The sequence below is a fragment of the Bombina bombina genome, chromosome 2 (assembly GCF_027579735.1).
Source record: "Bombina bombina isolate aBomBom1 chromosome 2, aBomBom1.pri, whole genome shotgun sequence".
NCBI lineage: Eukaryota > Metazoa > Chordata > Amphibia > Anura > Bombinatoridae > Bombina > Bombina bombina.
Window position 1 is genome coordinate 1,122,663,105 of NC_069500.1, and position 13,793 is coordinate 1,122,676,897.

The 13,793-nt window shown below is 35.4% G+C and overlaps 1 protein-coding gene across 1 annotated transcript in view; it reads right to left on the reverse strand.

Moving 5' to 3' along the window:
• PPID (peptidylprolyl isomerase D) overlaps nucleotides 1–13,793 on the reverse strand; it is a 43,492-nt gene that overhangs the window by 19,311 nt on the left and 10,388 nt on the right. The window contains exons 4-7 of the mRNA XM_053703778.1: nucleotides 12,903–13,091; nucleotides 10,699–10,821; nucleotides 10,395–10,501; nucleotides 2,697–2,838 (exon numbers count right to left, since the gene is read on the reverse strand). Coding sequence (XP_053559753.1) covers nucleotides 2,697–2,838; nucleotides 10,395–10,501; nucleotides 10,699–10,821; nucleotides 12,903–13,091 — 561 coding nt within the window. The remainder of the gene's footprint in view (nucleotides 1–2,696; nucleotides 2,839–10,394; nucleotides 10,502–10,698; nucleotides 10,822–12,902; nucleotides 13,092–13,793) is intronic.

Below are 13,793 nucleotides of genomic sequence, written 5' to 3' on the forward strand. Positions count from 1 at the left end.
AATTTGGCAGTTTTTTGAGTAAACCTCAGGCACCTTTTTCACCCTTGTGTTTCTTCTTTTTCCATTTTTCTTTGGCTGAATGATTGAGGATTATGGGTAAGGGAAGTTAAAACTTAACAGCTTTGCTGTTGTGCTCTTTGCCACCTCCTGCTGGCCAGGAGTTGAATATCCCACTAGTAATTTGAATGACGTCGTTGACACTCCATGCCCGGAAAATAAAGAAAATTTATCAGGTAAGCATACATTTTGTTTTTTTACATTTATTTTTGCACCCTTTTATAGATCAATTTTTATGGCTTTTAAACTAAAAAGTGGCAGAAATATCCAGTTTTCCTATTTCACAATATTGTGATCACAATATTTAGATGTTATAATATTGCGATTGCATTGTAGCAAACGTGTTCTATATTATAGATATATATTAATATAGAACACGCTTGCTACAGTGCAAGCACAATATCATAAAATATGAATATTACAAACGCAAAATCGCAATATTGTGAAATATGAAACCACAAAATCTTCTTCCTCTGGCCTTGCCAATGAGCAAGCGCTACCCAGGGTTCTGAACCAAACATGGGCCGGATCCTAAGCTTACATTATTTTTTCAAATTAAGATACCAAGAGAACGAAGAAAAATAAAAAAGTTGCTTAAAAATTGCATGCTCTATCTGAATCATGAAAGAAATAATTTGTTTTTCATATCCCTTTAAATCTAGCCCATAGTAGGCTTTACCAGTTAAAGGGATAATCTACACCAGAATTGTTATTGTTTAAAAAGAAAGATAATCCCTTTATTACCCATTTCCCAGTTTTGCATAACCAACACTGTTATTTATATTAATGTTATATTAAAGGGTAAGTCTACACCAGATTTTTTATTGTTTTAAAAAGATAAATGATCTCTTTATTACCCATTCCCTAGTTTTGCATAACCAACACAGTTATATTAAAAGGGACAGTCTACCATAGAACTGTTATTGTTTTAAAAGATAGATAATCCCTTTATTACCCATTCCCCAGTTTTGCAAAACCAACAGTTATATTAATATACTTTTTACCTCTGTGATTACCTTTTATCTAGGAACCTTCTTCCAGCCCCCTGATCACATGACTGTGACTTGTTATTTTCTATTGTCTTGCATTTAGCATTGTTTTGTGCTAGATCTTAAATAACCCTCTGTGCCTGAACACAGTGTTATCTATATGGCCCACGTGTACTTTCTGTCTCTGTGTTGAAAAGAGATTTAAAAAGCATGTGATAAGAGGCAACCCTCAAAGGCTTAGAAATTACCATATGAGTCTGCCTATGTTTAGTTTAAACTAAGAATACCAAGAGAAAAAAAGCAAATTTGATGATAAAAGTAAATTGGAAAGTTGATTAAAATTAAAAGTCCTATCTGAATAATGAAAGTTTAATTTATACTAGACTGTCCCTTTAATACTTTTTACCTCTGTAATTATCTTGTATCTTAGCCTCTGCAAACTGCCCCCTTATTTCAGTTCTTTTGGCAGACTTGCATGTTAGCCAATTAGTGGTGACTCCTAGGTAACCCCACGTGCATGAGCACAGTGTTATCTATATGAAACACGTGAACTAACACCCTCTAGTGGTGAAAAACAATCAAAATGCATTTAGATAAGAGGCAGTCTTCAAGGGCTTAGAAATTAGCATATAAACCTACCTTGGTTTAGCCTTCAACTAAGAATACCAAGAGAACAAAGCAAAATTCGGATAAAAAAATTGGAAAGTAGTTTAAAATGACATGTCCTATCTGAATCACGAAAGTTTATTTTGGACTAGACTGTTCATTTAAAGGTTTATTAGTAATTCCTCTCCACTACAGGGTTACTTTGTTGGGGTTTACAATATTACGCATATAATGTAACCCTTATTACTTATATTAGCCTTGCCATAAATGCACCCACTATATAATGTAAATAAATTCTGTTGCAGAACCTATTTAATAGGACACAAAACTGGTCCTGCTTTAATAGCTGCAATTCCCCAATGAAGTACTAGTTCAACAAAAGCAGTGTAATACAAAGGTTCAGGATTAAAGGGAAATAAAACAATTTTTCTCTTTCATGATTCTGATTAATACAATTTAAAAAAAAAAAAAAAAAAAAAAAAAAAAAAAACTTTCCAACTTACATCTATTATCTAATTTTCTGTATCCTTTGTTAACGGAGCAGCAATGCACTAATGGGAGGTAGCTGAACACATCTGGTGAGTCAATGACAAGAGGCATAATTGTGTAGCCACCAATCAGTTGCTAGCTCCCAGTATTACATTGCTACTCCTGAGCCTATCTAGGTATTCCCTTTCTACAAAGGATAGCAAGAGAACAACGTAAATTAGGTAATAGAAGAAAACTGGAGAGCTGTTTAAAACTGCATGCTCTAAATCACTGGCTTTCAAACCTGTCCTCAGGCCTACCCAGCAGGCCAGATTTTCAGGATTACCTTGGGTGAGAGCAGGTAAAATAACTATGGTTACTTAGCTGATTATTTCACATGTGCTCTTGTTCATATATCCTCAAAATCTGGCCTATAAATGAGGCCTGAGGACAGGTTTGAAAACCAGTGCTCCAAATGAATTATACAAATGTATTTATTTTCTTTACTGTTCACTTTAAAAATATATATATTTACTACAAACTCATCGGCAATAAATCAGTTTGTTTGCCATTTACCTCACGACAGCTCTCAATCGCTGCTCGGTAGTCCAAAAGCTTGAGTTTACAGGCAGCAATGTTCAAGTTACAGCTCACAGCTATAGGGTTTAACTTTGATATGTTGTCATCTCCAGTAACATCTTTGCAGCTCTCTACATACCTGTATGATGGGGACAAAACAAGTGGATGATTTCAACTGATGCAGATTTAAATAGAGAGAAACATTTTCTGCTTTAAAATTACTTAAAAAAATAAATTAATTAAAATCCAGGCCCTATTTTTAAAGAGTCGCTGTGTAACTTGTGCCCTGTATTTCTTGTAACAATGTATAACTGCAACAATCAATGTTGAAAAACACAGTTGCTATAGAGTACTAAAGACACATGTACACTGCAGTTCTTATGACCCTACTAATGCTTACTCAAAGAATACCAAGAGAACAAAGCAAATGTGATACTAAAAGTAAATTGGAAAGTTGTTTAAATTTGCATTCTCTGAAAGTTTAAATTTTGACTGTCCCTTTAAAATTTTGCTTACCCGATTATCTATCCTGAAAATAAGGATTGAAAAAACATTTATGTATCCTTTTAGATATTTGGTGTTCTGTATTTTGGGATACATTTCTCAAAAACATTTTTGTTTTCTCATTTAAAATTAAAACGTCAAATATGTAGTTCTGTTCTGACAAATATTCCTATACTTTAAAGGGACAGTCAACCTAAATTTTCACATAGGTAATTCCTATACAGTTGCTAACGTTTTTTTGCTTGCACTGTTGCCTAATGTATTAGCCTTAATAGTTTCTAAGAATTACCACTTATTTCTTCGTTGCAGTTTAAAATGCCCGCCAGCCCCCTCCCATATTTCGTCATCATGATCCTCTGGTTTTGTTCAGTGTCCTGCTGTAAATCTGCAAGTCTCGTATTTCCACGCTCCCGATTTAGCGCATGCGCATTGCGCCGCTAACACTGCATTGGGACTGTGAACTTAGTCTCCGGGAGTCATAGTATTCTGTGAAGCAGTGTGCGGTTCAGTTTCTTCTCTTCTATCCGTACGTAATGCTGGTAGTGCAAAGGTTTACCTTTCTGTGTTCCCCCTCAAAGAAATCCGAACTGGTGGTTTATTTTATTTGTTCAGACTGAACAATCTAATTTGTCTGTAACGTTCAGTGTAGACTGACAGTTTAGGCTGGGGTACACAACAGATTGCGAGCTATGTCGGGGTGAACTGAATATACTTATGTAACAGATTGCGAGCTATGTCTGGGTGAACTGAATATACTTACGTAACGTTACATAACTTACTTACTTATATTTCCCTCTAGGGCCGTCTGCAACTTAGGGTATGTAATCATTATGGAACCTCTCACACAGTCTCCTGCTCTCTGAGAAACGGCTCAAATACATAGCAGATGCAGTTAACCCCACGGCTGCCAAAAAGGCTAAAACTGCAGTCCCCTCTGTTGCTGGGTTAACTTAACTGCATCTACAATGTATTTGATATCAGCAAGGCACAGCATTTCCGAAAGGAGCAACCCCCACTGCTATATGCCTGTATTGGATTCCTGGACAGAAGCAGGGCTCATATATATATATATATATATATATATATATATATATATATATATATATATATATATATATATATATATATATATATATATATATATATATATATATATATATATATATATATATATATATATATATATATATATATATATATATATATATATAAATATATAAAACATAATTTATGTAAGAACTTACCTGATAAATTCATTTCTTTCATATTAGCAAGAGTCCATGAGCTAGTGACGTATGGGATATACATTCCTACCAGGAGGGGCAAAGTTTCCCAAACCTTAAAATGCCTATAAATACACCCCTCACCACACCCACAATTCAGTTTAACGAATAGCCAAGAAGTGGGGTGATAAGAAAAAAGTGCGAAAGCATATAAAATAAGGAATTGGAATAATTGTGCTTTATACAAAAAAATCATAACCACCACAAAAAAGGGCAGGCCTCATGGACTCTTGCTAATATGAAAGAAATGAATTTATCAGGTAAGTTCTTACATAAATTATGTTTTCTTTCATGTAATTAGCAAGAGTCCATGAGCTAGTGACGTATGGAAAGTTTTGTTCCTTTTGGCCATCTCTTCTGCCAGAAGAGTTTCTGAATTATCTGCTCTTTCTTGCGAGTCTCCTTTTCTGATTTTTCATCAGGATAAGGCGGTGTTGCGAACTTCTTTTGAATTTTTACCTAAGTTGTGAATTCCAACAACATTAGTAGAGACATTGTGGTTCCTTCATTATGTCCTAATCCTAAGAATTCTAAGGAGAAATCGTTGCATTCTTTGGATGTTATTAGAGCTTTGAAATATTATGTTGAAGCTACTAAGTCTTTCCGAAAGACTTCTAGTTTATTTGTTATCTTTTCCGGTTTTAGAAAGGCCAGAAAACTTCTGCCATTTCTTTGGCATCTTGGTTGAAATCTTTAATTCATTTTGCCTATGTTGAGTCGGGTAAGACTCCGCCTCATAGGATTACAGCTCATTCTACTAGGTCAGTTTCTACTTCCTGGGCGTTTAGGAATGAAGCTTCGGTTGATTAGATTTGCAAAGCGGCAACTTGGTCCTCTTTGCATACTTTTACCAAATTCTACCATTTTGTTGTATTTTCTTCTTCTGAAGCAGTTTTTGGTAGAAAAGTACTTCAGGCAGCGGTTTCAGTTTGAATCTTCTGCTTATGTTTTTCATTAAACTTTATTTTGGGTGTGGATTATTTTCAGCAGGAATTGGCTGTCTTTATTTTATCCCTCCCTCTCTAGTGACTCTTGTGTGGAAAGATCCACATCTTGGGTAGTCATTATCCCATACGTCACTAGCTCATGGACTCTTGCTAATTACATGAAAGAAAACATAATTTATGCAAGAACTTACCTGATAAATTCATTTCTTTCATATTAGCAAGAGTCCATGAGGCCCGCCCTTTTTTGTGGTGGTTATGATTTTTTTGTATAAAGCACAATTATTCCAATTCCTTATTTTATATGCTTTCACACTTTTTTCTTATCACCCCACTTCTTGGCTATTCGTTAAACTGAATTGTGGGTGTGGTGAGGGGTGTATTTATAGGCATTTTAAGGTTTGGGAAACTTTGCCCCTCCTGGTAGGAATGTATATCCCATACGTCACTAGCTCATGGACTCTTGCTAATATGAAAGAAATGAATTTATCAGGTAAGTTCTTACATAAATTATGATATATATATATATATATATATATATATATATATATATATATATATATATATATATATATATCATCATCAAAGGCAGCAAATTTTATTTTAACTATTTTTTGTTTTTTATTTTTATGTTCCAAGAGTGTATTGGTCATTGAGAAACATGTACATGAAGATTCTGTAGTGTTAAATAAACTTTTTAATGCAAAATTAAAAGGCGTTAGTCATGTATAAAAAAATCGCGATTAAATCGCAAAATAGTGTTGTTTTTTTTGTCAATATCGCCCAGCCCTACTTCACATGTATATATTTTTTAAAAGAAGACAACCTAAGGTATTCAATTTGGGGTATTTTGCCTCTTTTCATGCAACCATTTTACCACCAATCTATGCTAAAGTTTGAAGAAAAAAAATAGCAATTAAAGAATACATTTACTGAGAACGTTAAGGGTTACTGCCAAATAACACCCCAATGTGTGTTCAACAACATCTCCTGAGTACAGTGATACCACCCATATATAGGCATGTCAGGTTCTCTGGGGGCTAAAAGGCCTTATTTTAGGGGGCGCATTCCAGTTTTACAACTTGTAATTTTCACATCTGTCATCATGCACGCATGTCCTATTTGGGACATTTCTGAAGCCGTCCAATGTAATTTACCCCCATCAAACCAGGCACCCTAGGGTTTTTGAAATGCTGGTATTTTAAACACTTTCCATGCACTAATTCAACCACCAGTCTTTGTCAAATTTTTTGGTAGTCATTTTTTTGTGTTATTTTTTACACACATTGTACTTTAGGCATGGATTCTCAGTTCCTGTTATGTGTTACTGCCAAAGAAGACCCCAATATGTGTTCAGCAACATTTCCTGAGTACAGTGATAACACCTATGCGTAGGTTTGTTGGATTGTTTGGTGGGTGCAATGCCAAACTTCTGACGTGTTTCTGATTTGTTTTCATATTTAACAACTTCTTTGCCTATCTTTTTGGGGGCCTTTTTACATGCCCCAATTTATTTGCTTACCATGAATGTGCATATATTTGAAGAGTTGACACCCCAATGAATTGTATATGGAGTGTTTTGATGCAACTGTTTTAGCCAAAAAAAAAAAAATGGAGAAAGTGTACGGTGGTAATTTTTCAATTTTCATTTTTACACCCATATTGCTTTTAGATTATGATTTAGGAGAAATTGTTGTAAGTTATTGCAAGAAAACACCCCAGGTTGTACACCCATGCCCCTATGCATAGGTTTGACAGGAGTTTTGGTAAAATACAGCACCAATTTTAGAAGTTATAAAAAAAAATAGAACAGTGAAATGTAAAAATCTGGCACAGTAAAAGTAAAAAAAACTCAGTAACAGTAAACGTAACCAACCCCCCCCCCCAAAAAAAAATAAATAAAAAAATAAAAAAAAAATTACCAGAGTGTAATACCGCTTGAAGCAGTCCAGGGCAATCAGGACAGTAAAATATGGTGTCCTTTCTCTGCCCCCTCTTGTTACAGACTCTGCATTTTTTCTTAGGATTCAGGTTCGCCGCAGTGGGGGGGGGGATAAAATGGAGTAGCCCCAACTCCGCTCTCTCCCATCACCGTCCGGGGAGCAGGTGCATCTTGGTACAAAATCCCCAAAATGATCTGGAGCTGAAACTGTAAAAAGTCAGTTTCATTCCGGGGTTTGCTTTTTTGAACAACAAAAAAGCGTTGTGGGTTGCAATCTGCATAACTAGGTAGGGCTGCAGCAGCCGATTTGCCAGCTCAACCCCACCCATATGCCGGTTATAAGCCTTGATGCACACTGGCTTTCTTATGCTCTCAGCTCTGCCACGTACAGAGACCTCCAGTCCTTTCATTGTGGATGGTGGTAAGAAGGTACACATGCTTCTTGTCTATGTACTTAACTGCCAACAGCTCCTCTTGTTGCACAGCTGAGGTCTTCCCCCTTCATATCTGCTGGGTGCGTGTAAGTTGTCCTGGGAAACTTGCGCATTTTTTTCTAATTGTTCCGCAAGCTACTGTATCAAAACAATACAGTAGCTTGAACAAAAGGACATTTGTATAGAAATTGTTTAGATACAAGTGGTACCCTTTGTTCATCAGGGGTAATATCAGGTCCCAGACAGACAATCTTGCCACTGGTTCCCATATGTTCTGGGAACCTGGAGTGTAAAGATGGATATCCTTTCCCTTGTACACCCGAAGGCCTGAATATACCCAGACTCGCTCTCACAGAGCTTATACACATTTACTCCATACCTGGAGAGCTTGGAAGGAATATACTGCTTGAATCCCAGCTTTCCCTTATACTTAATCAGGGATTCATCCACACATATATTCCTTACAGGTGTATAAGCCTCTACAAACCTGGCAGCAAAGTGGTTAATCAGGGGGCAGATTTTATACAGCCTGTCAAACTGGGGATGCTCCTTAGGGGGGCACAGGATGTTTTCACTGAAGTGCATGAAATGTAGAATCATTTCATACCTCTTCCTCGACATACACTGGGAGAAAATGGGGGTAGAGCAGATGAGGTTACTGCTCCAGTAGGAGTGGATGGATGGTTTCTTTATTATGCCCATCAGCATTGTCAATGCCCAGATTTTTTAAAATTCTGGCACATCGATGGGGGCCCATTGCTGCTTTGCCAAATATGAGTCAGGCTTTGCAGCATGGAACTGATGGGCGTATAAATTAGTTTGTGCGACAATGTTCCCCAATACATCATCGCCCAGAAACACCTCAAACTGTTGAACGCTAGATCCTGCCACATCCACATTGATGCCAGGATTTGCAGTAATGCCAGCTGGAGCAATAAGTCTCCTTCTGGCAGGGGGGCTAGCAGCCACAGATACAGCACTATCAGTTGAGACTGTATCTAATGATGTATCTGAGCATATAGCAGGGTCAAAATTGGGGTCTGAGTCTGACAGAGGCCATAGAAGCATTTACAGCCATATTAGCACAAGCTGTTTGTAAGTAATTTCAGTGAGAAACCTAAAGTTTGCGAAAAAGTTCATTTTTTTTAAAAAAAAATTTATCGCATTTGGCGGTGAAATGGTGGCATGCAATATACCTAAATGGGCCAAGAGCAATACTTTTGGTTGTCTAATAAAAAAAAATAAAAAAAAAAAATATATATATATATATATATATATATATATATATATATATATATATAAATAAAAACATGCAAGGGTTATTCAGGGATTCCCGACAGATATCAGTGTAACAATGTAACTATGGCTAATTTGGAGAAAAACAAATGTTAGGAAATAAAGTGCTACTTGTACTTATTTCCCTATAACTTGCAAAAAACCATGTAAACATTGGGTATTTCTAAACTCAGGACAAAATTTAGAAAACTATTTAGCATGGGTGGTTTTTGGTGGTTGTAGATGTGTAACAGATTTTGGTGGTCAAAGTTAGAAAAGGTTTTTTTTTTTTTTCATTTTTTCATATTTTTTTTTATAGTAAATTATGATATGATGAAAATAATGTTATCTTTAGAAATTCCATTTAATGGTGAGAAAAATGGTACAGAATATGTGTGGGTACAGTAAACGAGTAAGAGGAAAATTACAGCTAAACACAAACACAGCAGAAATGTAAAAACAGCCCTGGTCCTTAACGGTAAGAAAATTTAAAAATGGTCTGGTCGCTAAGGGGTTAATATAAAATGTTTAGTAATGTGTAGTAAAAGAACTTTGCAATATACATTCATCATTTATTGTTGCCTCTATGCAATTTTACTCTGGAAATAGTGGCTTTTTTTAATTTGCAAACATGTAAAAGCATCTTGCTGATTTTTCAAGGCTAAAATATAGATATATATGTTCCTAATTGGCTATAGCTGATAAAAACTGCAAAGCAATTACATTTATAATAGCAATATGACTGGGGCCAGTGTTGTCAGCAAAACAGCCGGGATCCACTCCTCCAAATAAAGCAAAATATTTTTTTTAATATAGCTGTTAAAATAAATGCAGCAAATAACATGTTAATTGGTTTTAAAAAATATTTAAGCTTAGCTATAGGTTATTCTTTAGATAGTAGTTTGAAAGTGCTTACTGAACCTTTAAATTGGGGAATGAAACTAGAATTTTAAGCAAAAGGTATTAAATCACAAACAATGAGACCAGTTGACTAATCTCTGTATTCAAGCAGATATCCTCAAATCGTGGCCTGATTACACCCCTCAAATATATCTGAAATTCCCTGTGTCTTAACAGCCATTGGTAGTTGTCTGCTGTTAACTGAAAGCATCTTGCACATTAACCTTGTTTCTCTCCATTGCCTAACCAGCAAATGTATCTAGGAATCTCTACGACTTATACCATCTTTTCTATGTTAGATAGTGCTTGAAGCGTTGTTCTCAGTGGAGATACAAGAGGAAAGAGAAAGGGACAAGATTTTTGTAAAATTTCTACCTCTTCAAGAGTGTAATAAAAGAATGAAACGAACATACCTTAAAGCTTTGTGGTACTTCTTTGTTGCCACATCCCAGTTCTGAGATTTGAAGAAGTTGTTTCCTATATTTTTAACATCTTCCGCTATACTGGTTATTTTTTCAACCTGATAAAATTAATAAAATTGTAAAAGTTGCAAGACAGCTTATTTTATGGAAAGATTACACATATATCTATCTATTAATAAAATGTGAATTTCAGGTCTCCTATTAAAAAAAGATCCTAACTAAAAAAAAATAGTAACTTTAAACTGATCATCAAAATTAAATGGATTAAAAATAAAAGTCAAGAATTTGTACTTACATCATTTAACTCTACATCAGAATCCTCTGGGAAGTCAGGGTGCATATCACCGGAACCATCTAGCGGAGGAGTCACCCATTCATCTCCGTCCTTCAGTTCTCCACATTCTGATATCATGCACAGCTAGAATAAAATTCAGGAATTGGTGAAAAGTCCATAAAGAGAATAGAAATAATATTTTGTTTCTATCTACTTTAAGTTATCTCCTGCTTGGGATGGTAACTAACAGATGCACATGATTTAGACCAGACCAACTGGTAGCCCGAACGCCTTTGTACACGTCTTTGTGACCCTCAGAAAAAAGCAGAACTAACAAGTGCCAGTTTGTGGCCCCAGGAAAAATTAGAACTAAAATTGTGTGCAAGAACCAGTGTTCTGTAAAAATTTGGTACCTCCATGTGCGCATTACGTAAATCGCACTCCACATGTTTCAAAAGAATGTATGGAATGCGATTACGTAATTACAGGCACACGAAAATGGAGTTAGCAAATCGTGACAGAAGAAATTTAGTTCTGGCATTTCTTCATAACGCGGCCATGAAAATGCGCAGCTAAGCGTCATTTGTCATTCAATTACACATGTAGTCAAAATTAAATAAAGCATCTCTCCAACTCTTTTTAATATGTACTTAACTGTAAGCTACGTTGTCTCATCTGCTTGATCAGCTCCTGTAGCTTACAGTTAGTAAATTTAGGAGTGAGCTTAATTAATGTGCATATTTAAAACTATGGAGACTCTAATTTTGATCACATATGGACCTGTAACTAAGAAGTGCATATCAAAAGTGTTTGAGAGATGGAGAGATGCTTTATTTAAATTTTGATCATGTGTAATTGAATGAGAAATGACACCGTCAAAATTTGCTACCACAATTAGCTGCGCATGTCTATGACAACTTTAATAAGGAATGCGAGAACTTAATTTCCTCCCCGTCAAGCTTTGCTACCTCCATCTACTTAATAACATTCCACACATTCTTTTGAAACATGGAGTGTGAATACGTAATTACAGGCATGTGCACATGGAGGTAGCAAATATCAACACGCTAGCAAAAATCAACAGAACACCGGCACCCTTACCTAAACCAGATTTTGTGACCCGGAACATTTTTTGGGAAATATATTGTTTTCTTTAATAGCCATAAATTTATATGCGGCGCTTAAAAAGGGACAGTCTAGTCAAAATTAAACTTTTATGATTCAGATAGGGCATGTCATCTTAAACAACTTTCCAATTTACTTTTATCATCAAATTTGCTTTGTTCTCTTGGCATTCTTAGTTGAAAGCTAAACCTAGGTAGGCTTATATACTAATTTCTAAGCCCTTTAAGGCTGCATCTTATCTGAACGCATTTTTTATAGTTTTTCAACCCTAGCGGGCGCTAGTTCATATGTGCCATATAGATAACATTGTGCCCATAGAGTTACTTACGAGAGGGCACCGATTGGCTAAATGAGGTTTATATACAAGGTAATCACAGAGGTAGAAGTATATTAATATAACTGTGTTGGTTATGCAAAACTGGGGAATGAGTAATAAAGGGATTATCTATCTTTTTAAACAATACAAATTCTGGGAGTAGACTGTCCCTTTAAGACATCCAAAATATTGATCTGCAGCCCCCATGTGTTGGAAATTTAACAATTGAATTTAATGATTTCCTAGATTTAAATATTCTATACTTTAAAACTTTCTGAGAGCCTTACTGTATTAAAAAGGAATAGTCTACTCAAAATTAAACTTTCATGATTCAGATAGAGCATGCAATGTTAAGCAACTTTCTAATTTACTCCTATTATCAATTTTTCTTCTTCTTTCTCTTGGTATCTTTATTTGAAACAGCAAGAATCTAAGCTTAGGAGTAGGCCCATTTTTGGTTCAGAACCTGGGTAACACTTTTTGATTGGTGTCTAAAATGTAGCCACTAATCAGCAAGCGCTACCCATCTGCTGAACCAAAAATGGGCCGGCTCCTAAGCTTACATTCAAATAAAGATACCAAGAGAACAAAGAAAAAATAGGAGTAAATTAGAAAGTTGCTTAAATGTGCATGCTCTAACTGAATCATAAAAGTTTAATTTTGACTTTTCCTTTGACTATAGATGGAATAAAAATTGTGTATTATTTGTCAAGGAAAAATAACCTATTTACATTTTTTAAAAATTAAACCAAAACAAAGTTGCAATTCCCTATGTATAACTTACCTTGACTGGAATTTCTCCCTTAACTTCAACATTCTCCAACAGTTTAACAATACCATATCCTTTTAGCACTTGTCCAAACACAACATGCTTTCCATCCAGATGTGGTGTAGGTACAGTTGTGATAAAGAATTGGGACCCGTTGGTATTTGGGCCAGCATTGGCCATACTGAGCAAGCATTCTTTGTCATGCTGCAGAGAAACACATTTGAAAGTTAAACATACATTCTGCTATTTATCTGCTACTTGTGATGGGGGGGGAATTATTTTTTTATTTATAGGATACAGAATGTGCATACAATTTGATATATAGTCAAATATAATAAATGGAAGGTGGGTCAGATGTCTTAAAAGGGACATTAAACAATTTATAATTACAGACCTTTCTGTTGCCTTGCAATAGATTAGCATTGCAGCAGAGTGCCCGTGAACCAATCAGAACAGACTACCACTTTGTTCAACTTCTCTGCAATGAACAAACTCCACCCACAAATTGCCTTATTTGTAGGAACAAATCTGGACTTGTAACTGGTGTAGACAAGGTAATTTTTAACACCTATTGTTTTGCATTATCTGATAATCTCGAGGCCAAATGGGGACAGATATGTGACAGGGTTCCACTTGGGAAGCCGGTCACATGCTCTTGCAATTTTCAGAATTGGAAAGTCTTAATTTTCAGAGAAATCACAGGAAAATAGGGCAACATAAATAAGTATAAAAAAAAGTATATTGCAAAGTTTATTTGCTAAACGTAATTAACCATTTGATATAGCCTCAAAGTGTATTGTCCCTTTAAAACCCGGCCCTATGGGAATATTGTGATGCATTTAAATAGAGACAAGCAAACTATTTCTATAAACATGAACTAAATAAAGAAAAATACAAAAATTAATA